Below are 27,493 nucleotides of genomic sequence, written 5' to 3'. Positions count from 1 at the left end.
AATGAATGAACTTAAGCAAGGTGAGAGTCCTGTCCCGGTCACACAGCTGCAAAAAGAAGGGACACATCTTCTGAGCTTGAGGCGGGCTACTGTTCTCGCCACCCCTCCACAAGGCTTCTCTGAACAGTGACCAGAGCCAGCCTTGTGTGGTTCTTGGGGCTGTTGTCAGAGCACAAAAGACTTTCCTCTGCAAGCTCTTGACATTCCACAAAGATCTATGCTCATGTCTGCATCATTACCAAACACCCCTGTCTAGAATAGGACTTTTAAAAAAAAAATTATTTATTTATTTATTTATTTATTTGACAGACAGAGATCACAAGTAGGCAGAAAGGCAGGCAGGGGGTTGGGGGGGGGAGAGGGCTCCCCGCTGAACAGAGAGCCTGACATGGGGCTCGATCCCAGGACCCCAAGACCATGACCCAAGCCGAAGGCTGTCGCTTAACTGACTGAGCCACCCAGGCACCCCTAGGATAGGCCTTTTGATAGAAATGCTCACTTGCATTATCTGAAGCAACTAAAAAATTATTATTTTACAAAAAGGAAAGCCTCACCTAAAAGTTCCTGCAGATGTGGGTAAGCAAAGAGCTAGGCTCTTTGGTGTGGAGATCTGGTCCCAAACCACTAACCTACCCAGCAAATTGTTGCCCACTTTGCTTTGCGCTCTCTGCCTTCCAGCCAGGTTAAGCAACTTCCTGCTACCTGTGCAGACCCTGAATTAATTCTCCCTTCCTTGTTTCACCTGGTGCTGTTACCACCCCTAGCATGAACTGCCCTTTACATTATATCCATTTATTTATTCATACAATAAATATTTCTTAAGCCCCTAAAGGGGGCAGGTGTTATCTTTGCACTGGGCACACAGTGATGAGCAAAAGAGGTAAGGTGCCTGCCCTTCCTAGAGCTCACATTCTAGTATTGGGAAAACAGACACAATTCAAGCCAGTAAATGAACAAGATGATTCCAGGTGGTGATTAGCACTGGGAAGAAAGCCAGGAAGTAATAACAGGCTGCAACAAGCTGATGTGGAAGATAGTGCTGGGGTGGGGGAGAGATGTCTTGTAGACGGAAGCTCAGGGCTGGTGTTTGAGGAGATACCCCAGCCACCTGGGGACTGGGGGAAGAACATTTTAGGTAGAGTGCTAAGTGCTAAGGCATAGAGTGGCGCAAGCTTAATGGGTTAGAAGAACAGAGAAAAAAAACCCAACCAAACAAATGTGTATTTCATACTTCGTCAGGCATGTGCTAGGTTCTGTGCATATAAGGATAATAGGCTCAGGTCATGGGGCATGGTCCTTTCTCTTAAGAGTTCGTTATTTTGGTGCGGACATAGATGTTATAGCTGACAACTTTTGGGGGGATGTGCCTGGACCATGAGTCAGTGACCCCACTCACTCCTTTCCCTATTCAGGGCTGCGGGCCCCTGGCCGCCATGTTTGCCAGTGAGCCCATCCAGTGGCGGCCATGGCTGATTGGACCAGGGGGATCACCTGACTTCAAAAGGTCCAATCAGGATTCCTCTTCCCAGGACCCCGGAAAGGGGCTTCAGGCGCCCCCCCCCCCCCCCCCGGGTTTGTGACCGGCACTACAACATTTATCAACTCAATAAAATTGCCTCTCGCAGCTGTTGTGAGGGTGAGGTGACTGGCCGTGCCCATTTCCCCAGGACTGAGAAGTTTCTGGGGTAAAACTAGGAGAGTGGCGGGCCAGCCGGGATAGTTGGTCATCCTGTCTGCTGTGTGCCAGGGCCGAGGGTTGAACCTGAGAATTTAGGAGCTGTGGGCTGGTCGGACCCGTCCGCGTGGCTGGAGCAGCGGAGGAGGTCAAAGTGCTGAGAGAGGAGAATGGTGGAGGAACACCGTGAGTCCTGGCTTCTATTCTTGGTCCGGGGGTCTTCCCAGAGGCCGTCTATGTCCCTGACCATAAATTCTCAGACAGCCCTGTTCCCTTCAGATGAAGCTCCTTTGTTGGCTTCAGTGAGCTGCGGGGGGGCTTCTGAGGGTCTCAGCTCCCAGCTACTTTATTGACCCTCTCTCGTACCTCTTACTGCTGCCTCCCTTCCTTACATGTCACCTTCTAGACTGTAAAAATCCGCGTGTGATTCATCTTTGCTGTTCTCCCCAAACATAGTGTCTACCTTGTCTTTTGTATAGAAAGTGCTCGGTTCAATTATTATATGCAAATAAGGGGTTCTACACAGCCCGGGGAGTGTGAATAGTTTTCCCGAGTGATGATAATCTCTCGCACTTGTGTGGTGCTGCAATCTATAAAGCATGTTCAGGTTCATTAGTTGACAGACATCGAACTCTTCCAAATTTGAATATTAGGGGCGCCTGGGTGGCTCAGTCGGTTAAGCGACTGCCTTCTGCTCGGGTCATGATCCCAGAGTCCTGAGGTCGAGCCCCACATCGGGCTCCTTGCTCAGTGCGGGGGCGGGGGGGGCGCTTCTCCTTCTCCCTCTGTGCTCCCACCCCATGCTCTCTCTCAAATAAGTAAAATCTTAAAAAAAAAAATTGGGGTATTAGTAATAACAATAGCAGCTGCTCTTTATTTTGAATATATTCTGTGGGCTAAGGGACAAAACAGTACCTTGAGGCTCAGAGAGGGGAAGTGATTGGCTCAGGATCCCTAAGTTTCTGTGTCACAGATCCCACGACAGAGCCTTGTGTTCAGGCTGCAGACCCATATTCCCTCTGCCCAGCCAGGATCTCAGGCTGCTCAGCCCCTCCCCCTGGGGCTCTGCCCTGACCCTCGGGGGTGCTGTGGGCTTCAGGTCACTCAGTTTGCCAGTCTGGCCAACCTAGGCCAATTGGGCTCACGGGAGCCTCTGTGGTTGCCATGGCACCTTCCCCAGGCTCCTCTCAGTGTAAACCTGGGGGCGAGCTGTTTTGAAGCAAATGGGGAAAACAGAGAAATTTTCCCACTAATGCGGGCAACTAGCAAACGGGCTGCCTCTCAGAATTTCTTTCAGCGCCTCGCAGGTGAGTCTGGGGCCGTGGAGTCCAGTCGCTGCATTTCACAGGTGAGGAAACTGAGGCTCTGAGTGCTTGGAGTTTCACAGAGAGATTTTGTGCTGTGGCCAGGAGGGTCTATGGACTCAGAGAGACCTGGGTTCCAATCCAGCTCCTACACAACCTTGAGCAAGCTCTCAGACTGCTCTGAGCCCTAGATTCCCAATCCGTAAACTTGGAGTCATGACCGTCCTCCCCTGAAAGAGTTAAGTGAAGGATTAACTCATATACATAAAAGGGCTTCACGCAGTGCCTGGCATATGAATGGTGCCCATTCATTGCCCAAGGCCATCCTGCCCAAGATGGGAGAAGGGGCATTGTTACCAGATTCAGGAGACAGGTTCTGATCTCGACTCTGCTCCTAACTTGCTGTCAGTGCCTTTATCCCACTTTGCACCTCAGCATCTTTCTCTATATACGGAAGGAGGGTTGTACTAGACAATGGCTAAGCCTTTTTTCCATTTCTACGGTTCTGAGCATCTGGTGACAGGATACTAGTCCCAGGTTCCCTAAATCTGTCTGTTTCACCTCACCTCCCGCCTTGCTACCAGAATGGTCCTGGTGCCCGGCTGGGAGGCCAGCACCCTGAGCCTGAGGGCCCTTTAAGGAGAGAGAGCGACGCCTCTGAGGGTAGGAACTTTCCATGAGGGCTGGGGCTGTGGACACTCATCTGGCTCCCCAGCACCCCACTCTGGCTCAGGGTTTTGCCCAGGGTTTGTCGGGGAGAGGCTAGGGAGGACAGGGATGGGCAGCGGGGTTGCGGGGGTAGGGGAGGTGGAGGATACCTTGGAAGAAGGAGACTAGGACTTGCCAGCAGGGAGTACCCATCGGACAAGGTCACCTGAAAGTGGTTATTAATATTCGGCTTCAGAGTGTGCAGATGAGAGCTGGGGCAGTGCCGTGCTCCAGAGGGGAGTTACTGAGGATGAAGGAGGAGGACGGAGGCAGGGGGTAGCATTAGGGATTCCAGCCGAGGGAATGGGAACGAACTCCAGATGGAGGGAGGAGGAGGCTTGGGATGAGGTGGGAAGCTGAAGGGAATGAGCAGAGAAAACAAAGTGGAGAAAGGCAAGGCAAGAGGCAAGAGCTGATTTGTCCTCTAAGGAAAATGACAGCTTGATAGAAAAAATGGGAGACAGAGCGTGTTCATTCTGCCATCCTGAGCTTCCCTCACTGTCCCCCAGGAGGCAGGCAGCTGTGGCACTGTGCATGTTCTCCGAGAAGTTTCCGGAAGGCCCTTCTCCCCACCAGGTCACACTCCACTGAGGCCCATTGTCTTCTGTAACACCTCGGCCTCTATTCATGAAGCTCTAGCTGGCTCTGGGCAGGGGAGCACACTCTCCTCCCAGCCACTGTCCCTTCCCTTTTGCTCTCACTCAAGTCCCTTCGACCCCTGCCCCTCAGCATCCACCCCCCTCCCCCTCAAACAAGCAAATCTTGCAGTTTGATGCTTGTGAATTAACTCCAGAGAGGACCAAGACCACTGTTCAGTATATGTACCCACCATGGCCAGATCCCAGGGATGGCCCCTTCTCGGTCTGGGAATCCCTTTGCCTCACATTTGAGAAAGGAAGGTTGTTGGAATAACATTACTAGCCAGGATGGCAGCTTATGAAATGTTTCCATTGTGTCAGGCGTGGCAGCAAGCTCTGTGTTTGTATTGCCCCATTTCTCTTCTTCATAATCCTATAAAATATGTGTTATTAGCAGTTCCTCTTAATAGATGTGGAAATGGAAGCATGGCAAAGTTGGTAAACTTTTCCAGCATCCCCTAACTAGCGCGTGGCAGGCCCAGTGTTCAAATGCAGGGTCCATATTCTTAATCACAGATTTCCACCTCCCAGTTTCAAAACAAATACACATTCATTCCACTAAGCCATGTTCATTTATTTCGTGTCACTCTTCTTGGGATGTTACCCATGCATGGATGCATCCTTCAGGAATGCTTTCAAGCTGCAAGTAACAAAAAGACAGGACTAGCAGTGGCTCACACCAGAGGTCTTGACACAGGCAGTCCGGAGCTGGTATACTCAGAGCTCAACAACATCACCAAAGATCCAGGCTTGTTCTATCTTTCCACTGACAATCTCACCATACTGGCTTTTCATTGTCATGTTTACTGCATGATTGCAGGATGGCTGCTATAGCTCCAGGCATCATATCAGCATCCCAAGGGGTTTTGGGCAAACAGTTTCCTTCTGATGGGCCTTTGCTTTTCATTCTGGGAAAAGAAAGCCTGTCAGCAGATTTGTTTTTACGTCTCATTGGTTACATATCCACCCCTGGGATGCAGGATGTTGTAGGGAAGTATGTGTTATGATGGCTCCTGCTTAACAAATCATCCCCAAACCTAGTGGCTGAAACCACAACCATTTATTTTCCATCAGCTGTCTGTGGATAGCTGAGTAGTTCTGTGATCTGAGTCAGCCCGGGCTAATCTCAGCTGATCTCGGCTGGTCTTACTTGTTGTGTCTGTGGTCAGCTGCAGGGTTGGCTGAGGGCTGCCTGGTCTAGGAAGGTCTTACTTACTCACATGCCTAGTGTTCGCTGATTATCAAATGGGGGTGATGGGGTGATGATTCTCTTATCCAGCAAGCTAGCCCAAGCTTGTTTCCATGGTAGCGGTAGAGTTCCAAGAGATTGGGTGGAAGAATGCAAGGCCTCTTGAGATCCCAGACTCTGAGCTGGCATGCTGTCATTTCCATCTCATCTTTTGGGCAAAGCAAGTCACAAAGCTGGCCCAAGCACAGGGGTAGGAAATGGACTCCACTGCTTGATCGGAAGAGCCGTACGGTCACATGGCCAAGAGTATAGACACAAAGAGGAATGAAGAATTGTGACCATTTTGCAATCTACTACAGACTGCCATAATTTATTTAGGCCAGTTCACCCCCTGGGGGCAAGGGGAAGGAGCTCCCTTTCCCAAAATCAAGGGAACCCAGCTACCCCGATCAGAGACTGTGAAAATAAGGGGAAGACATGGTTGTTGTGCACGTGGCAGGCAGTGTCTGGACGGGGGTCTAATCCCGGGGCCGAGGAGCTGGTGGGAGATTCTGCAGCTCCAATTTCTCCCTATCACCTTCCTTCTTCCGAAGACAGTGATTTTCATCTTTTGTCGATACCTGGTCTGGGCCTCATGATGTTTCCTCTAACAGGTATATGCTTTTCTTCCTTGACATTCAGAGTTACAAAAACAATTTGAAAAATGAATAAATAAAACAAACTCCACCCCTGCCCCCATCCATCAGGGTTGTGGGAAAATCCAGAGTTAGAGAGGAGAGGGCCTGGTAGGGGGGTGCTTTAAGCCTTCTCCTTCCTTGAGGTTTGCATGATCCAGGAAACATGAGGCAAAGACCTTTCGCATTCTGTCCATCCGGGTCACGTCTGAAGTGCTTTTGTTAAAGCCCCCAGGGTCCACTTGAAAGCAGGAGCCTTTATCTCTCCTCCCTTGACTTGCTGCTGAAATATTCCAAGCTCTTACTTGCTACCCATCAAAGTCCTCACTCAGGGAACCTACAAACTCTTCTGTCCTCTCCTTCTCAGGGAGTCCAGTCTTCTCCTGCTGTGGCCACCCTCCCTCTGCCACTCCATTCCCTCTTCCTCTGGACAGACCTAGGCCTCCCCAGCAGTGTGTGGGTGGGATGGTCTTCTAGGAATCCAGGACCTGACAGTGCTTCCGGGAGGGAGATGATAGGGAACAGACAGTGTGTGATAGAAACTAATCTGGGAGAGCAGGGAAGGGAACAACATCGCAGCTGAGACGGGATGGGGGTGAAGGAGGGGCTTAGGTGACAAAGGGGCTGGGGAGGCTGCAGTAGCCTGTTACAGGCAGAGGAAACCTCATCCCAGCAGTAGCTCACATTTGGAGCACTGCCTACATGCCGGGTGCTACAAGGCAGGGGCTTTCGTTGTCCCCGTTTTAGGAAGCTAATGGACGAAGTTAAATGACTCACCTAAGGTCATACAACTAGTAAGTGGCTAAGCTGGGATTTCAACCAGTCTGACCCCAGACCAGCCCCTTCTGCTTAACCACGTAGATGAACCTGGAGGTGGGAGAAGCAGGTTATTTGGGGGAACCACCAGCTGCTTATTTTGGCTGAAGGATGGCATGGGAAGAGGAAAGTGGTACAAGGGGCTGGTGAGAGAGAGAGGCGAAGGCGTGGAGCGCCTGCGGCCATGGTACTGCCTGGATACAGGGAGGCCATTTCAGGAGTGATTTTGGTAGTTTCAGCAAGAAATGGTGGTGTGTCAGACTGGGAAGGTGCTAGTAGGGATGAAGAACAATGGCAGCTGTGGGTTCTCTGGAAAGAATGGACAGGACTTGGTGATTGCTTAGAGGTGCAGTTCCGAGGGGGAGGAGAGACAGGAGTCAAGGATTCACAGACTTCAGGCTTGGGCAACTAGATGGATAGTGCCAACCCTGTTTCCTTCACTGATCTGCTCTGTATCCTTGGGCATCTCACCCAGGCTCTCTAGAAGTCTGTCTTCCTAGCTAGAAACAGAAGATAATGAAACCTGACCTCATCTTGTAATTGGATAGTGTCAAGATAAGGTGAAGTCATCAATCTGGAAGTGCTTTGGGAAGTCAGAAGTGCTTTGCAAATGCAAGTGGTTATTATTTTATGGTTATGGTTAAGGTCATCGCCCTCCTGGGGCTTGCAGATGAAGCTAGACTGAGAGGCAGCCCAGGGGAGCTGCCCGCTCACTCGCTCTCTCTCACTCACAGTATTTTCCATCAGGCAGATCTGTCTCTTTGGCAGGTGGGAGCCACATTCCCACATACTAAATTGTTAATAGCTTCCCCAGGGAGTTCCTTCCTGCTCTGACTCCTTCAGTGATTTCTGTTTCTCCACTGCTGACGCCTGCTGATACCCTACATTGGCCTTGGATTTCCCATCCAGTTTTGTTTTTTGTTTTTTTTGTTTTTCCCTTGAAGTCAAGGATGGGGCCAAGCCTGAAGCAGAGCCAAACCCTTTGGTGACCCAGGCCTGGAGGGCTGTGTCTACTCTGCTTCAAGAGCAGGGTCAGATTCAAGAATTTCCTGAGCTCCCAGTGACTCATCACCCTGCAGTGGGGAAGTTCTGCTGAGCGGAGACAGGAGTGATGGGTTCTTGTGTTTGGGGGGTGGGGTGGTGGTGACTGTCTGGTTTTCACTCTGAGAGGCAGCGAGGGTGGTAGTCAGGGGACTGGCTTTTGGAGTCACACAGACCTGGCTTGGCATCTCAGCTCGGGCTGGGGCAGCTAACCTAGTCTCTGGAAAATGGAATACTCATGCCTGAGGGCTGTTGACAATTAAATGAGATACTCCTCTGGAAAATGGAATACTCACGCCTGAGGGCTGTTGACGATTAAATGAGATACTCCTCAAAGCACTTGGCCCAGTGCCTGGCACATAGCAAGCTCTCTACAAATGGTAGCCAACAGGATTATTTATGAGTTGTGGCCACGGAAATGAGACCGCTTGTTAAAGATAGACTAGAATGCTCACATTTAAGTCAGAGTTGATTTCTTTAAACTACTCACTTTGGGACGCCACTGGGGACAGCCCGTTAGATGGCTTTCAAGTTTCCATACGTTCTTTCAATGTCCTCAATGGGGGCAATTCATGGGCACCTGGCATGCGTCTTAATCAGTTTGGGGGGCTCTGACAAAGCACCCTAGACACAGGGGCTTATGAGCAACAGGAATTTCTATCTCACAGTTCCAGAGGCTGGAAGTCAAAGATGACGGTGTCGGCATGGTTGGGTCCTGGTGAGAACCTTCTCCTGGGTTGCAGACTGCGGACTTGTGTTCTCCCAGGAGAAAGAAGAGACAGCAGGCAAACTCTTAAAAGGGGCAGACCATAGCAGCACGTGTGTTTTCCTAGGAAACATTTGGCTCATGCACTTGGTCATTTACATATCTTTACCGGCTTCTTGATTGTGAGCTGCTTTAGGAGAGCCAGGGTCTTACTCATCCCCACGTGGTAACTCATACTCATGTAGCCTTTCTTGGTTGGCAGAGCACCTGCTGCTTCACCAAACCCTCACCCCAGTCCTGTACCTCTGCTTTATAGATGAGAAAAGTAAGGCTCAGAGAGGTTAAGGGGACTCTTTTTTTTTTTTGAAGATTGATTTGTTTGAGAGAGAGGGAGCATGAATGGGAGCAGGGGAGGGGCAGAGGGGGAGAGAGAGAGAGAGAGAGAATCCCAAGCAGACATCCCACTGAGTGCAGAGCCTGACAAGGGGCTCAGTCTCAGGACCCTGAGATCATGACCTGAGCCAAAACCAAGAGTTGGATACTCAACCGACTGTGCCACCCAGGCGCCCCAAAGGGACTCTTTTTTTGTCTTTTGCCTCCACCTTAGCTGTGGCTTTGCACCATATCATTTCTGTTCTGGGGAGGAATTAGAAAAACGTGGGATGCAGTTTTTAAAAATTCCCTTCAGCCCAGTATGGCTGGAGCACACCATTAAGGTGGGTATGGGGATAGAGTTAGAAGAGGGAAGCTGGACGCCCTGATTGGGACTTGGGATGGCCCCGAGTGCAATGGCAAGGAGTTGGGTAGGCTTGCTTGGTGATAGCCAAAAGCCAAGGGGAGAGGGGTGGAGCTGGCAACTAGCATTTCAGTTCCAAGTAAGATGTGGTTGCAGAATTTATGCAAAGGGTGGTAGTTGCTTAAAAGGACTCCCAAGTCCTTTGTTAAGCAATATCTGTCTTCTTCATCAAAATGGAAGCTCACCAAAGTTGGACTTGAACTTCCTATTCAGTTACTCATCAAGCACTAGGAACTGTACTAAGGTGAGGGTACAGAGATGCACAAGACCTGTTGTAAAGTTGATTAAATATGTGGAAATTCTGAAAAGGAGAGGTACATGATGCCATGATAACAAAATATCAAGAGCACCTACTCTAGTTGGGGGGGCTGTCAGTGAAGGTTTCGTGGAGGAAGTAATATTTAAGCTGAAACTTAAAGGATGGATAGCATTTAGCCTGGAGAATTGGCTGAGCCTTCCGAGTAGAAGAAATAGAGTGTGCAAAAGTCCTGAGGTAGGAAAAAATTTGGCTTGTTGGAGAGGTAGGGAGGAGGACACACTCTGAAAAGTAGCCCTCTTTGTCCCAATTTCTCCCCGTTGGCACCAGAGTACCAGGCCCTTTGGGACAAGGGACTGTTTTGGCAGCCCTTGTGACCACCGAGCAAAATTGTCTATCTTGGGGCACCTGGATGGCTCAGTTGGTGGAGCATGCGACTCTTGATCTTGGGGTCATGAGTTCAAGCCCCATGTTGATGTAGAGTTTACTTAAAAAAAGAATAAAGTAACTTTTAAAAAATGGCCAATCTGAAGAGTCCTTAGGTGGTTGAGTGGGAAAGCCTTGGGGTCAGAGTCTGCTGTAGCTGTTGGAGGGGCTCAGACAGCAGCTGGGAGAGGCATAGAGAATGAAGAAGAGGGTGAACTTGGGTATTCTGGCTTTATTCTTTTTGGGAAAGGGTAAGAGACTTGCACATAGGTGGATGACTCAACCTGGAGAGTGATCTGAGTGAAGAGAAGGACCCTTGTCCAAACACTCAAAGAGCATCTCCCAAGAGTCTGGAGCTTGGGAACCCCAATGTTGTCCCATTCCATTCCCCCTTGGGACTTTTATTCATTTAACCAGTATCTCCTGAGTACCCACTGTGACCCTAGACCTCTACTGGGTGTAGGGATAGATCAGGTCTAGTCTTCCCAAGGAGGAAACCAGCTCAGATAGAAATAATTATCATAGGGGATAAAATAGTACCTAGCCTAGACTTCTCATCTGTAAAATGGGGACACTAATAATAGAATCTACTCCAAAGTGTTGATGCATGAGTAAAGTGCTTATCATAGTGCCTGGAACAGAGTAATGGTTGGTAGAGAGAGTGCCTGGAACACTAATGGTTAGTAGAGAGAGTGTTCTGGGAAGGATAGGAACCCAAAAAGGAGGATGGCTCTGGGTCTGGGCTGGTCAGGTTAGGGCAGGGGTGTGGGAGGTGCCCCCCTTTTCCCTGTGCTCCTATAGCAGCTGGAGTGATTCTTAGGGTAGTCTTTAAGACCCTGCCTACTACATCATCTCATTCTCCCCACATTTGGTCCCTGCTTTCTCCTCTTCCTGACCTCCATTTTGTTCCTCTGACCACGGGGTCTTTGCACATGTGGTTCCGTTGTCTAGAATGCCCTTTACTTCTTTCTTCACAAACTTAGTTCCTCTCCAGACTTCACATGCTGACCTCTGAGTTTTGTTGGCCCCGCCACAGGAATGCCTGGCCTTGCTTTCCTTCCTTTTGTCTTCTGTAGTGTGATCTCAGGATTGATTCGCCACTGTAAAACCATTGATTCGCCACTGTAAAACCATTGATTCGCCACTGTAAAACCCAGGAGGTAGGCTCCCTATCTGGGTTTGTGCGCTAATGAATGGATCCCCAATAGTACCCAACTCTTATATTCAACACCCCAAAATATCTGTTGAACAAATGAATAGGGTGCAGGAAAATCATTTACAGAGTACCTACTGTGTGCCTGGCACCGAGCTGAGTTTTTTACTCGGGTCATCTTAATCTCCACAACAACCTTCTGAGTGAGGTGGTGCGATGATCCCCATTTTACAGTGGAGGAAAATGAGCTTGAGAGAGGTTAATTGACTTGCTCAAGGTCACTCTCTGTTCGTTAGAGTAGGAGCGAGACGTGGGATTCACAAACAGGTCCTTCAGACTCCAAAGTGGCAAGGGGTGAGGAGGTGACCCCCGGTGGGGGTCGGGGTGCACCCGAGCCAGCAGAGCATACCTAGGGAGGAGTGGGAAGCTTCTCCGGCCCAGCTCCAAGCCGGTGGTGCAGCGTCCGCCCCCGGTCGCGGGCGCAGACTGGCGGCCGCCTCCGGGCCACGTGGTGCGCGCGGCAGGCGCGTCCAAGGAGCCCGCAGCGGCTCGGGCTCAGAGTGCTCGGGGCGAGGAGAGCAGCCGGGCGCCGGGGGCCCGGCGGGGCGGGCGGCCAGGCGCGCGGAGGGGACCCGGGGCCGACCGGGCGGCCGGGGCACTGCAGTCCGTGGCGTCGGGGCCGCGCGGCCTTAGCCCTCGCGCGTCGCTCGCACAGGGTCTCTGCGCCCAGGGCGCACGGCGGGGAGGGACGCGGCACCCGCTGCCCGGCCGCCATGGAGCCGGCCCCCTCCGCCGACGCCGTGCTGCAGGCCCTGCTCCTCGCCAACGCTTCGGACGCCTTCCCCAGCGCCTTCCCCAGCGCCAGCGCCAATGCGTCGGGGCCGCCGGCCACCCGGAGCGCCTCGTCCCTCGCCCTGGCCATCGCCATCACCGCGCTCTACTCGGCCGTGTGCGCTGTGGGGCTGTTGGGCAACGTGCTGGTCATGTTCGGCATCGTCCGGTGAGTCTGCTGCGGCCTGTTAACCCCCCTACCCCCCACCCCGGGTGAGAGTGGGGACCGCGCACGGGGCCCCTGACCTCGGACCCGGGGCTCCCTGCGCCTCCACACTTCCTGCAGGGGGAGCCCCGGGCCCAGCGAGGAGACCACTTCCATTGAGAGAAGGACGCTGGAGAGGTTGAGAGAGAGAGAGTGAGTGAGAGTGAGAGAGAGAGAGAGAAAGTGTGTGTGTGTGTGTGTGTGTGTGTGTGTGAGACTAAATAACATTTGATCGTTCGTTCACATTCCCTTGCTTTTGCGGGAGGCTATGTGGGATAGTTTGGCGACAGTTTGTCACAGTGGGTGATTCTGTGTTGGGGACAGTACAGATGAATTGAGGGTTTGGACCTCTACAAGCCTCCTGGGAAGGAGCCTCGGGGGAGCCAGCTGTCTGTGCAGGTGTGGGGATGGGAGAGGGCTGGCGGGTCTGCACCACACTGTGGACACATTGACCAAGTCCCATCTGATGACCATCTCTTAGGGTTCCTGTGTTGGTGTGTGCTTGTCCCACACCGTCAGTTGGTGATTCTCTGTATGAGACTGTGACTATGTGACTGTGTTGTTTTTTGTCAAGTCCCTGAAACCCGTGGGGGAGGAGAGCACCCGGAGTGGCTTTGGAACCTTCTGTTTGTGCACCTGTGTGCGCATTCGCCAAGGAGGAGCCCGTGGCTCCTGCACACGGTGGGCAAGGGCTGTGGGCCAGTCCGTCCCTCCCCTGCTTCCGTCCTCAGTGGCCATCTGGCCTGGAGCCCTGGGTGTGATTCAGCCAAGTCTCAACCCCTCACAGATGCCCCGTCTCACTCTCTCCTCTTCCCTGACAGGTTTTTCTTTCTGCTGGAGGCAGCACTGGTTTGTCTGGACGGGAGTGGGGTTTGTGCTTTTCACCTCAGGAAGCGAAATTCTCTTCTCCGATATCGATGTAGAGTGCCGGGACTTTCTCAGAGAATCTAAAACATCATCGGCTTGCCCGGAAGCAGCCTCCTGACCCAGTTCTGCCAGCTCAGACATGGGCAAAAAGGATCGAAAGGAAACTCCTATCCTTATAACAACAAAGATGCCCTTGTGTTTACTGACACTTGGAAATGGGTCATCCATGCAGGTTGACTGAGGGCAGAGCCCTAAACCTCTCTCTGGGCTGTGGTGCCACCCAGCAGGGTGGAGGGCAGATGGTGGACTCCGAGGTTGGACTTAGATATGAACTATGGTCTCAGCTCAGTCACTGATGCCCATTACAGTGGGCACCCCAGGCCCCTGTCCCACCATCCGCCTCATCTGTCTTTTTCCCTGTCTGAAGAATAGAGACCCAGTCTCCTCAGGTGGGAGTCTGAACTCCAGAGTCTGGGATCTCTGCAGGAGAGAGTGTTGTGCCCTGGAGCCCTGGATGAGTATGTGGGTATTGAGGGAGCATTGGCACCGTTGCTCCCCCAGGAAGAGTTGAGGGCACAGGATTTCCTGTGCTTTCAGTGGCTCATTACCAGCTACGGTGGGAAGATTCCCCCAAGCACCGGCAGGATGAATCTTTGCAGCGCGTTTTGTCAGTGATTCTCCCTACTTTGTCTTTGGAGGTAGTATAGGCTTTAGAGTGGGGCCAATCTGAGTATGAATTCCAGTGACTTGGGTGCATGACTTACTCTTTTGAGCCTCAGTTTGTTCATCTATAGAATGGGGTAACAATCGAACCTTCTTCAACAGGGTTTTTGTGAAGTGTCAGGGAACAAACATATAAAATGCAGCTGGCCTGGTGCCTGGACCCAGTAAAAGGAAGGTGTCTGTGTTATGACGAGAAGGAATTTTCCAGATCCCTTAGAATCTAGTGCCTTTAAAAGAAGGGAGGGTGAAAGAGGCACTTGTCCTAAGGTGGGCCTGAGGATAGCTAAGAGTCCGAGTTCCAGGTTCTGCGCATACACCCTCTCTGGGGAGCTCCAGGTGCTGAAGAATGGGGAGAGCTGTGTCTGTGTGTTCTGTCCCGTTCCCAGCTCTTCTCCTGGACTCTGGCTGTTGGGCTGATGAGCACAGCTCCCCGACTCCCAGTGAGCCAGGGGAAGGCCCCTCACTTCGGACGGTCCACTTGGGGAATGCTCTGGGTTCAGTTTGCTAGGGCTGCTTCCAACCAACCTTCCCCAAATCCCATTGTCAAATGCATCTTGCAAGCAGCAGAGCTGGCCCCCATAGGTCCCCATGTTGCTAAGACGTTTCCCGAGCCAATCATGTACGTGATAACTGTCTCTCTGGGTCTGAATGATTTAATCCTCACCTATAAGCCAGTGGGATAAGCATTAGCATCCTCAATATGATCACCTCCATTTTGCAGCTATGGAATCTGTGGTTCAGAGGGAGGCAGGATGGCTTGTTCTCCAGAGGTCCCACAGGTAGCTCCAGACCTGGAGCTAAAACCCTGTTTTAGGACTTCAAGTCTAGAACTTTTTCAAAAGCTGCCGGGGGTAGGGGAGAGTCAAAGAATTGCATGGAAGGAGGGAGCAGAATTCTGTGCTTCCTTGTGTCTCAGGTCATCTGAGAACAATGGAGACAAAAGGATTGTGAAGCTACACATTATTTGGCCTAAGTATTTTAGGCTGCTGTCCTGGGGGGGAGGGCTAATGATGGGGCTGGCACTTAACTCTTGTCCCCTGACAGTGAGGCTAAGGGTAGGGCTGCTGCCTGGTGCTCTGCTTCTGCTGGCAAAGTCCCAAGAGCAGGGGAAGGAGGGCAGCCCAGGGTGGAGGGAAGCCCCTGATCTGTCTGGTTTCCTGGCACCCCATGCAGGGCTTGGCACAGCCCCATGCCAAGCTTGGTAAGTGAGTCACTTGACTGGTTGAATGAATGTATGGTTGAAGGAATGAATTCTGCTTGTCAGTCCTGAGCTTGGGCAGTTGGGGGCAGGGGCAGGTTTCCAAGGGAAGATCCAGAGAAACCCTTGGGGTGGGAAAGCAGGGTGGTGTGTGGTGGCAGAGGTCGGGCTCTGGAGCCAGACTTATCTAGGTTCCGATCCTGAGTTCAAAGCCACTTACTTGCTGTGTGTTTGGATTAGTGACTTTACCTCTCTGAAACTCATTTCTTCCCTTGTAAAGTGGGAAGAGCAGCAGCGTGTCCGGGGCTGTGGTGCGGATTAGAAGTGTTGCAGCTGAGCCATTTACCTCCTCTGAGAAAAGGGATTGGCACTCTGTGAAGGAATGAAAAGAATGAACTCATTCAAGAAAATTCTATGGATACACTGGGCTACATGCTGAGGTGCAGTGGTGAGGAAAAAATACACTGTCTCCGCCCTCATGGTGGGAGAAGTGACAATCATCAGCTAGTCATCCAACAAACTTGTATTTGTGCTGAGGGAAATGGAAGAGTAGGTGGGCGCTTTGGGAGCCCACAGTGTGTGTGTGGGGGGTCTCACTTGGTCAGGGAGTTCCGAGAAGACCTCTGAGGAGCTGCAGGATGAGGAGTGGGTAGCTCAGTAAGAAGCTGAGGGAAGAGCCTCTGACGAGAAGCCTAACACAGATGAGGGGCTGAGAAAAAAGAACCTCAGAATCCCCCATCGTGAGGCACCCTTCATTCCTGCCTCCCCCACACTCCAGCCCTCTACCTACTTCATGGACCCGCTTGAGAAGCCCACTCATCCTTCTGGATGCATGAGAGGGGCCTCTGGGAATTGTGCTTTTAGCGAACAGCCTCTGGTCCCCAAGGCTTCTGTGAAGTATGAGCAGGATTTGGGGGGCATCTGGTCCCCAGGCAGAGCGTCACCACTTCGTCCCACAGTGTGAGTTCAGCCAGCGGTGAGTTCACCACAGCGGTGACCCTGTGGGTCCTCAGAGCGGATGCCCGACAAGCCCTCCTTCTGGGTGTCAGTGCCCTGAGCAGGACCGGCATCTCAGAGTTCTCATGGGTGGCCCACTGGGTAGGGCAGAGTGTGGAGGGCTTAGCAGACCCCCATCTCTGACAGGTGACCCCGTATGTCTTCCCTCTGCACGGCCCAGGACTTCCTGGTTTGCCTGCCCCAGAATCCAGGCAGGAGAACAGAGTCGATGCTTTTCCGCATGGCCTCCTGTCTGTTCGGTAGCGTGCCCCGTCTCCCTGCCCGCACCTCTCCCTGTCCTGGTTTCAGCAGGCTCGTACCCTGCTGTGTCTCCGACCCCCCTCCCCTCCCCCACCTGCTCCCTGCATGTAACTGGCCTCAGCCTGCCTCTTCTTGACTGTTTCAGGCCCTGTGCTTCTCTGCCCCTCGGTCTCTCCCTTGGCGCCCGTCTCTTCTGACTTCTCCTCAGATTAGGTGTGGGCTCTGCTACCTCCCAAGGTCTTTAGTGAGCTGGACTGCCACCCTGCACCTCGGTTTCTTCATTTATTAAGTGTGGATCAGAGTACCTGCCTCAGATACATGTGACAGGATGACATTGGTCAAGCAGCACGTTTTCCCTCCCATCGAGAGCGCCTCCCTCACAGGCCGGGAGGGGAGACTGGGCCGGGCAGCCTGGCCTGGGCTGGGGTCATGGCAGATGAATGAGGAGCTCTGGCTGTCCCCTCCCTCTACTACAGAGGTGCCAGGGGCTGCTGGAACAGGTGCTCAGGGGTTAACTTTGCAGGATTGGGAGCTCCGAGTCCCCACCTTGTTTCTTTGGAGGCCCAGACCGAGCCCCTTGGCTTCTTGTCTTCCTCTCCTCTCTTACCTGGGTTGGAGTCCACGGACCCAGGGCCCCCAGGCCTGGGGAGACAGAGAGATGCCAGGTCTTAACCTCAGCTCGACCACATCCCAGCGGCGGGCACTGGGGTGAACAGCTTGCCCTCCCTGAGCCTCATGTCTGCCTCTGTCACATCGGGGTGATCAGGGTAGATTTGGGGGAGGGTTAGAGGAACTCGAGTGTGTAAAGTCTGCACCGTAGAACCCAGCACCTAGTAGGCCCTCAGGTGTGCCAGGTACCATGATGAATCAGCACCCTGCTTCTGTGCCGGGAGGCAGTGCGGTGCCCTGGGGCCTCATTGTTTACATTTTCTGTCTTTGGCCCTTGCCTGCTTCCCGAATTGTCTGCACATCTGCTTATCCAACATGCATTTGCTGATGTTGAGCCCTGCCAGGCCCGTCCAGCCTCAGCTCGCTGAGCCCTGCCAGGCCTGTCCGGCCTCAGCTCCCAGGGCCCAGACCTGCAGCTGGAGCTTAGGCACGGCCTCTGGCTTCTCACACCGCCCGGTATCTGGTGTCCTGGAGCTGTGGGGGTCCAGGGCAGGCCCCCTGACCCAGCCAGAGAAGTTGTTGCCTGTGCTGCGTCGTGAAGGGGCAGGAGCAATTGACTGCTGGGAGAGGGGTGGAAGGAACATTCCTGGCAAAGGGAACAGCATGAGCAAAGAGAGGTTCCCAGGATCTCTCAGCACTGCAGAGGGTGGGGAATTTCACCCTGGGGCGGAGCTGAGTGAATGCCAGCGGCCAGGGTGGCTGTCAAGTGGGAATGCTGCAGGGACAAAAACCGGACCCCAAGCGGGTATCCCTTTCAGCACGGTGTGGTTGTCAGGAGCACCAGCCGAGCGTTGAGCTTTGGTGTGCCCATTCTGGTGGCGAGGGGGCCGGGGACAGAGGAGCCGCCCAGAGTCAGGCCAGCATGGTCATGGTCGTGTCAGGGGCCTGCGGCTGTATTGAGGCAGGAGTTGCCGGTCCAGGCCATGGGAGCTGAGGCCGGGTGGGCTCTCGGGTCCCATGGTAAGGTGACCGTTCTGAGAAATGAGGGAGCGTTGAGCCACAGACCGTGGGGAAGAGGACTTTGGAGCGATCTGTGTGGAATGGTGTTCAAAAGGATGAATGGGGTGTGGGTGGGCCAGGGGTGGGATGGAGGCAGAGGGCCTCAATAAGGGGAAATCCGAGGCCTGGCTCAGGGTGATGGAAGAGAGCTGTGCCATTTTGTCCGGGTCACCGAAACCCTGGCCTCAGCTGTCCCCTTTCTAAAATGGAGTGCTGGGACACCTGGAGGCTCAGTCAGTTAAGTGTCCGACTCTTGATTTTGGCTCAGGTCACGATCTCAGGGTTGGGAGATGGAGCCCTGCATGGGGCTCCTTGCTGGACGTGGAGACTGAATAGGATTCTCTCTCTCTCCCGCTCCCTCTGCCACTCTTCCCCTCCCTCTCTAAAAACAAATAACAAACAAAAAACCAATGTCCTTTTAAAAATAAATAAATACATACAATGGAGTGCTGTTAGACCTTCCAGAAGGCAGGAGGCTGGGCCAGATGACCCCTCTTCCCCCCCACCCCCCTCCCGCCCCCCGGCCTGAGCAGGGAGAGCAAGCAGTAGCTCCAGCTGGCATCCCCCAGTACTTCCTGGCCTTGCCCCCCTCCCGCCGCTTCCCAGTTCTCAGGTTTGTTCCCTGGGGAGTGTGTGTGACTCACAGAGACACTGGAGGACGCCCAGAGTCCCCAAGGGCACCAAGAAGCCTCTCCTGCGCCACCGCCGTGGGCCAGAGGTTTCTCCATACCCACGACAGCCCTGCAGTGGGGGCTGTGGGCTCTCATGGATAGATGAGGACGGGAAGGCTCAGAGGGAGCAGCTGCCTGTCACGGTCCAAAAGGTGCCAACTCAGGTCTTTCTGACTCCAAACCCACTCCATGTCCCCTCCGCCACTTGTCCACGAGGCTCATGGAGCGAGGGCTGGTGATGAGGCTCATGGAGTGAGAGCCAGTGACGTCCAGTCCTCCCTAGGAGCGGGCAGACTGTGGCCTGCAAACTTCTGAGGCCTCTGCGTGGCTGACAGCGGGTGACAGCCTGGACCTCGGAGCCAGACTGACCTGGGATCTGGGCCCAGCTGTGCCGTTTCCTGGGAGAGCAAACCTCGGCCACAGACAACCTCCCTGAGCCTCGTTTTTCTCATCTGTGAAATGGGAGTAGCGTTAGAGCTTCACAGGGTAGTTTTGAGAATTTTATGAGGCATGATGTGAAGGACTTCAGCACAGAAGCAGGCATTTGGCAAGTTTTCAGTAAACATTTTCTTTCTTTCTTTCTTTCTCTCTTTTTTTTCCCCCTAAAGATTTTATTTATCTATTTGACAGAGAAAGAGAGTGAGCACAAGCAGGGGGTAGGGATAGCAGGAGAAGGACACTCCCTACCGAGCAGGGAGCCCAATGTGAGACTTGATCCTAGGACCCCAGGATCATGACCTGAGCTGAAGGCAGACACTTAACCGATTAAGTGTCTTAACCAATTGAGCCACCCAGGCGTCCCTCAGTAAACATTTTCCATCATCCCCTCCCTCCTTTCTTTCCTTCCTTCCTTCCTCTCTCTCTTTCCAGATTTTATTTATTTGTTTGACGGAGTGAGAGTACAAGCAGGGGGAGTGGCAGGCAGAGGGAAAAAGCAGGCTCCCCACTGAGCAAGGAGCCTGATGTGGAGCTCAATTCCAGGGTCCTGGGATCATGACCTGAGCTAAAGGCAGATGCTTAGCTACTGAGCCACCCAGGCGTCCCCATCATGTCTGTTTCAAGGGCTTGCTTCTCATTCTTTTGATTAGTATTTATTTTTATTTTCTTATTTTTAATTTTTTAAAAGATTTTATTTACTGATTTGAGAGAACATGAGTTGGGGGCTAGGGGAGGGGTGGGAGGAGCAGAGGAAGAGGGACAAGCAGACTCCCTGCTGAGCAGGGAGCCTGACACCACATGGGGCTTGATTTCAGGACACTGAGATCATGACCTGAGCTGAAGGCAGATGCTTAACTGATTGAGCCACCCAGGCGCCCCATCAATCAGTATTTATTGAGCCCCAGAGGAACTGGAATTATTGGGTAGATTGTATAGGGAAGTTTTATTAGCTCAATATTAGAAATTTTCTTTTGCTGTAAAGGTAACACAGTTATTTCAGAAAATATGGAGAAGTTTAACTAGAGACATACATTACCCATAATCTCACTACAAAGAGAAAAGCTTTGTCATTTGGGTGTATTTCCTCTCTCTCTTTTTGCCCCTGTGTGTGTGTCTGTGTCTTAATGATATCAGGATCACAGTATTGGAATAGTGATCATGTTATATATTATACTTTGTAAGCTGCTTTTCACTTGACATTGTATCATGAGTGTGTTGTCATGTTCTCAAACATCCTTTGAAATCATGATTTTTTGATGGCTGCATTGTTTGAATGTGTTCTATTGGGGGGGACTTATGCTATTTCCAGTATTATGCTGATCTAAACAATGTATCTTGAACATTCTCACTTATATTTGTGTATGCTTCTTATTATTTATACAAAGAAATTTCCAACAGTCAGAGCTCTCCATGGGTGCCTGGGTGGTGCAGTTTGTTGGGCATCTGACTGTTGGTTTCAGTTCAGATCATGATCTCAGGGTTGTGAGATCAAACCCTGCATCACGCTCTGTGCTCAGCAGGGAGTCTGCTTAAATTTCTCTCTTCCTCTCTCTGCCCCTCCCCCACCGACCTGTGTTCCCACATGTACTCTGTCTCTCTCTCTCTCTCAAATAAATAAATAAATAACTCTTTATTTATTTATCTATTTATAATATTTATTTATTTAAGATTTTATTTATCTGTCAGAGAGAGGGAGAGAGAGCGAGCAAGAGAGCGCACCCATAAGCAGAGGGAGAAGCAGGCTTCCCGCCAACCAGGGAGTTCGATGCGGGGGTTGATCCCAGGACCCTGGGATCATGATCCAAGCGGAAGGCAGACGCTTAAGTGACTGAGCCACCCAGGCGCCCCTAAAATAAATAAATAAATCTCTAAAAATAAATGCTGTCCAAATGGGTGTGGGCTGCTGTGTAAGGTCGGGAGCTTCCCATCTCTGAAGGCATGTAAGAGGACACTGGAAAACCACTGGGTGGAGGCAGGGCACTGGAGATTTGGGTGGAGAAAAGATAAGCGTAATTGTAGGCTCCCTTCCCCAGCACTGAGATTCAGAGATGCTGTCATCTCAGATTCCCCTTTTCCCCTTCCTGGCAGATGATGCCTGTCTGGAGGCTATGCAAAGGGCAAGGCATGATTTCATTAACCTCAGAGTCCTGGGACCTCTAAATCCAATTGGCTACCCAGAACATCATAACATGCACAGGAAGAGGGATAATCGTGGGCATGAGCAGAAAGCCTGGCTTAAATTAGCAATTTACCATCATGCAGGCTGCAGCGGCCCTATTACCAGCTGGGGGATATGGGGTGGGATGGGGTGTCTGGGTTGGGTTCTATTGATTTATAGCTCCCAGTGCAGCTGCAGAAATCAACAGCTTTGTCTCTGGCCAGGGTGGGTGTATACAGGAAGAATCTTGTCTTCTGGAGCCTTCTGAGTCTTGATACATTGAAAGAACTCAAACTTCAAAGTCCTGTGAGGTCAAAAAGCCCCATCCAGTGAATACAACACAGGGAGAGGCGGAAATGACCTCATTCTTCTCCCCTGCCAAGGTGACCTTTTCACCAAGGTGTAGAGCTTTGAATCGTGCATGATGATTCTCTTGACTAAACGCTTATTTTGTGCCAGGCAGTCTGCTTAGAGAGATAGAAGTATTACCCCATTTCATCCTCACAGACCCGTATGAGGTGAGTTTGTTGCCTCATTTATAGGTGAGGACACTTGCACAGAGAAGTTCTGTTACATGCTCCAAGTCCCGTCTGATCTCAGAGCCCACACTCTTAGCCATTGCCCTGTCTTTTGCCACCTGTAGGTAAAAAATTCAGCCCCTGTGATTGAAAAATGAGGGAACTGAGGCTTGGAGAGGTTCAGTGTCTCTTGAGTTAGTGGATAAGGCAGGACTGGAACTTGCCTTTCCTAAACTCTTGTCCCTTCTTTGCATCTCTTTCCACGCTTGGGATTACCTGGGCTAAGGGAGAGCCAAAGGGTAGCTAGAAATAGTTGTACCCAGGAGCATGGGGAGTGGGTTCCTGTACAGGGCAGCCCAGAAGGGGGGTGGGGCACTGACATCTCACAGGCCCAGAGAAGTCCCAGATTCCTGGGGCAGAGCCAGTATCTGGCAAGGCAGCCTCATCCTTCAGATGCCAAGAGATCAGGGTTCAAACCCAGCTCTGCTTCTTGCTGGCCTCCACCCTTGGGCTCACCTTGCCGAGCCTGTTTTCTCATCTGTACGATGGGGATGATAGAAAATCACCTACATCACAGGGTTGTGACAAACATACCTTCAGTAGCCCCTCCTAATATCGGGCGTGGTTCTGGGGGCTGGGCATGTAACAGTGATCAAGATACCGTGCCTGCCCTCGTGAAGCCGGCATTCTAGCGGGGGAAAGATAGGCAGTAAATGAGTAGATGTTAGGCCAAGGCTATAGGAGACCATGAGAGGGAACGGGTGGGGCTGCGGTTGTATGTGGTGAGGTCGGGGAGGAGGAGACAACCAAGAAGAGACCTGCCACTGACAGGAAGTGTTTTAGGCAGAGGGAACGGTGAAGGTGAAGGCGAAGGGAGAGGATGTATGGCCCTAGCTCAGGGCCTGGCCCGGAACAGGAAGTTGTTGGTGATAATGGCGCCTTCTGGCTGGTTTCCCAGCACTCGGGAACTTGGGACAGGATGAAGCCAAGGGAGAGAAATGGCTTCTCCAGCCAGCCCAGATGCTCCTGCAGGACAGATGGAGATAATCTGTTTCCTTTGGTTACAAAAACTCATGCTCTTGAATTGCTAGGAAGTGCCCCCCATCTGGTGATTTTCCATTCCTCCCTGGGAGAGGTGGGGCAGGGACATTGAGCCCAGCCTGTGACCAGAGAGGGCTGTCCTGCTGGAGGGGCGTGTAGCCCTAAGACACTCCTGTCACCTGTGCAGGCACTGTTATCCCAGCGAAGTGTGGCATATTGACGCCACAGGACTTTACACCAAAAATAGCCCTGCCGACCTTTCTTGAGTGCTGACAGGGTGGCCAGCTCTGTGCCGAGAGATTCTCTCCTTTAATTCTCCCGATGCTCTGAGGCTGGTGGCATGTTTCTCTCCATTTGACAGATGAGGACACTGAGGCTCAGAGAAGGGAATTCACTTGCCCAGGGCCACAGTTGGTAAATGGCAGTCAGCCCTCGAACCAAGCCTCCCCGACTCCCAGAGCCTGTGTGTGCAAGGAGATTGTGAAGCAATGGCCAAGAGGGTGGAATTCGTGACACCCTCTGATTCCAACTGTGAAAAATGACATTTTAATTTATTTTATTTTTTTAAATTAGGGATAGTTCTTTTTTTTTTCTTTTTTTTTAAAGATTTTTCTTTTTATTTATTTGACAGACAGAGATCACAAGCAGGCAGAAAGGCAGGCAGAGAGAGAGGAAGGGAAGCAGGCTCCCTGCTGAGCAGAGAGCCCGACGTGGGGCTCGATCCCAGGACCCTGAGATCATGACCTGAGCCGAAGGCAGAGGCTTTAACCAATTGAGCCACCCAGGCGCCCCGAAAAATGACGTTTTTAGAGCACCCGGGATCAGGAGAGGCCGTGGAGCAGGATAGACTGAGTTGTAACGTTATTAAAATAATAAATTGCTAATAAATAAAGGTGAAAATTTGTATGTCAGGCAGAGGGATATGTGATAAGTAAGGCCCAGCATGGCCAAAGGCCTAGGGGGGAGATACCTGGGTGTTTTGGCACACCTGACTTTGGATCCTGGTTCTGTCCACTCTGTACTCCTAGATAAGCTCTTCTGCCCTGTGGGTCAGTTTCCTTCTGTGAACAAAATGGGAGTATATAGGTACCCACTTCCCATAGTGGGTGTGAGTCGGAGGAGAGAATAGATGTGATGTGGTCTGCACAGGACTGGCCTTGCCCGTTGTCCTCAAGGAGTGTCCTTTGGGGCCTAGGGACAGGTGAGGCAAACTATATCATCCCCATATTCCTCACACTGTGGTCACTAAGAATGACAAACTTGTGTGCGGCATTTTTACATGGAATTGTGGGGTTTTCACTTGGCGATGGTAAGGACTCAAATGATCAAGAATTCATCAAATCCGACAAGGGCAAAAATGAGCATGTGCTTTGGTAATATCACAAGGCTGCATACAGGGGACCTTGCTTGGAAACTCTCAATCTCTACACTTTCCTGGGGGCTGGTGTCTTCGCCCCTTCTCTGGTGAGGACAGTGTGTGGCTCCCTGGCATCCATGTTAGCCTAGATCATGGCCTTTCACATCTGTATCAGACATGGTCCTATCAGAAAAAAAGAACCATGAGGATATATTTCAGGGAACCGGCTTTTGCGGTTGTGGGGGCTGGCAAGGCTGGCCAGCTGGAAACTCTCGGGCAACAGCAGATTCTGTAGTCAACAGTCAGAATTTCTTCTCCCCCTGGGAAGCCTCAGTTTTGCCCTTAAGGTTGAGTTTCATTACCAAGGATAACTTCCTTAAAGCCAACTGATGGCAGATATTAACCACATCCACAAAATACCTTCACAGCAACACTGAGATTGCTGTTTGAGTAAATAACTGGGTACTGGAGCCCAGCCACGTTGACACATAAAACGAATCATCACAGAATCAGACAGACCTGGGCTTGAGTCCTGGTACTAGAGCCTACAGGCTGTGTGACCTTGGGCAAGTTTCTCTGCCTCCCTGAGCCTCAGGTGCCAAAGGCAGTGATAGCACTTACCACGGTCATTTGTTGGGAGGAGGAAATGCAACAATGTAAGTCAGGTGCCTTTGCCTGTGCCTCGCATAGAACAAGGGGAGCCACACACAAGTACATGGTCGTGTTCCTGAATCAGTGTTTTCTAGTTGTAATGTAATTGCTCATTCCAGTGTTCGATTTCCCTTTTCCACTGGTTGCCCCTGGAGGGTGGGATCTGTGTCCTGTTCATCTTCTATCCTATTTCCTAGCTCCATGCCTGACCCGAAGGAGACGTCACTATTTCGTAAATATCTAGTTGACACTTTGTTAATGAGGTTCTCTCTATGGAGTACTTGGGATCTATAATAAAAATCCCCCAACCGCAAGACAAGAGGGAAGATGTGCGGGAACCTCGGGCCTCTCTTCTTTCTAGAGTAACCCTTTGCTTCTCAGCTTTGCAAACCCCTCTTCCGGGAAGCCTTCTCTGATGCCCCCAGGCCAACAGACCCCCCCCCCCCGCTGCCGTGTTGCCACAGTATCCAATGTGTCCCCGATGCACACATACTTTTTCAAGCACACGATTGCTCATCTCTCCCTCTCTCTTCCGAGAAGCAGGTGTGTGTGTGTGGGGGCGGGCGGGGAATAGGCTTTGCTCACAGCTGGAGCCCCAGCCTGGGGTCTGACACTCAGGCAGAAGGTCAGTAGGTGTTTGTAGGAGGGACATGTCCTATTTCCGGAGACCCGTGGGCTGACACGCTACACTTGAGGAACTCTGCTTTCTTGGGGCCCCATTCCCTGGCCCAGCCACCCTTAAGCCAGAGGCAGAGCCAAGGCAGTGGAGAAGAGCTTCTCCTCCCTGGCTTCCATGTGCATGTTGTGGTCCTTGAGCTGAACAGCCCAGGCGTCTGCCCTGTTTACTGCTGAGCGTGATGTGGCCACCCCGGCCCCCCACTCATGTTCAACTCGGGGCCCTTTATTTCCATATTCCAGCCTTTAATCTTCTCCGTGACATGCCTTGTTATAATTAACCACTTTCCTTCCCCAGGCTGTGCCAAAACTGAGATAGCTAATTAATTTCTGGCGACTTGCCACTCCTGTTAAATGGTGGGCAGGGACAAAGCTTGTAGCCCTTGCTGCCCGGCGGGCTTGTTTCCCCAGTGGGAAGAGCAGCCACCCTCTGTGTACAAATAGAGGGTGCCCCCAACTGGACCCCAGCTGGCTGGCGGGCAGATGCTTTGTTTAAAGCTCTTTATTCTCCACTGTGGGCACAGCGTCTGTGACCGGTGCTGTTGCTGTGCCTTGGCTTCCTCCTTTGTAAAACATAGGGATTGAACTCGATACACAGGGAGAAGAAGATGGGGTAGAGGTTAGGTTGTGGGTTCTGGAGTCCAAGGGACCCAAGGCCCAGCCCCACCACACCTAGCCCTGGGACTTTTGGTGAGTTACTTCCGCTCTCCGAGCCTCAACATTCCTCACCCGTAGAATGGGGCTAAAGCTCACGCCTCATGCAGATTCAGTGGGCTACAGGCGCACTTGTAGCACTCATGTAGCAGCTCAGCTAGTACAGGTGGCACTTAGTAAGTGCTCCGTAAACACTCTCACCCGCTGCCTTTCCTTCCAGTGCTCACTTTCTGATTCCTGATGGGAAAAAAGTTTTTTTGTTGGGAGAACTGGGGAGTGGAGTGATTTGAACAGACCTGGATTGCTTCTGTGTTCGAGGCCACGGCTGGCAAGATGCTTCACCCCTCTGTATTCATGTGTTACGGCTGCCGTCACAAATGGCCATAAACTGGGTGGCTTGCAATGACAGAAATGTATGCTTCACAGTTCAGGAGGCCCGAAGTGTGAAATCAACCATGGCAGGCTCCCTGCAAAGGCTCTTGGGAAGACTCCTTCCTCGCCTCACTTCTGGTGGAAGCTGGCAGTCCCTGGCATCCCTCGGGCTTGCAAATGTATCTCTGCACTTGTCACTCCTGTTTTCCCATGGCCGTGTTCCCTCCGTGTGTCTCTGTGTTTCTTATAGGGACACCAGTCATTGTGGAGTTAGGGCCTACCCCAATCTAATATGACCTCATCTTAATTATGTCTGCAGAGACCCTGTTTCCAGATAAGGTCACATCGGAGGTTCCAGGTCGACATGAATTTTGTGAATTCTGGGGACACCTATTCAACCCAGGACACTTCCCAAGTCTCCGTACATCCCCTCTTCTGTTAAGGATGATATAATAGTAGCGATTTCATAGGGTTGTTGGAGTAATTAAATGACCTAATCTACATGAATGCTATGGTAGAATTCAGTAGAAGACGTCAGGCCCGTGTAAGCACCGAGTTGCCGTAGCTGCCATGATAGAGATGGCGAAGGTGATGACGGTGATGGGGACGGTCCCATCGTGGACCTAGCCCACACTGGTTAATCACTGGATGCAGGGACCTAGGATGTAGGCATCTACTAAGAGCCACCCTCATCAGGAATTCTAAAGCCTTGGACAGGAGCTCCCCTTTTCCCTTTGGTCCCAGCTGCCTTGAGCCCTCATCTGAGAGTTAGCTTCTAGAAAAGGACAGCTTGGTAAAGAAGAAAGAACTTGGCCTCTCAGGAGTCA

General features: G+C 51.8%; 1 protein-coding gene across 1 annotated transcript in view; it reads left to right on the top strand.

Moving 5' to 3' along the window:
• Positions 1–12,155: 12,155 nt before the first annotated feature.
• Positions 12,156–27,493, top strand: part of OPRD1 (opioid receptor delta 1) — a gene marked incomplete at both ends in the record, with an annotated part of 33,503 nt that continues 18,165 nt past the window's right edge. The window contains one exon of the mRNA XM_080802835.1: positions 12,156–12,382. Within this exon, the coding sequence (XP_080658961.1) occupies positions 12,156–12,382 (227 nt within the window). The remainder of the gene's footprint in view (positions 12,383–27,493) is intronic.

This window comes from Martes martes, assembly GCF_963455335.1.
Source record: "Martes martes genome assembly, chromosome: 4".
In the NCBI taxonomy this organism is placed as follows: Eukaryota; Metazoa; Chordata; class Mammalia; order Carnivora; family Mustelidae; genus Martes; species Martes martes.
Note: the sequence above shows the minus strand (reverse complement) of the source record. Positions and strands in the feature narration are given on the sequence as shown.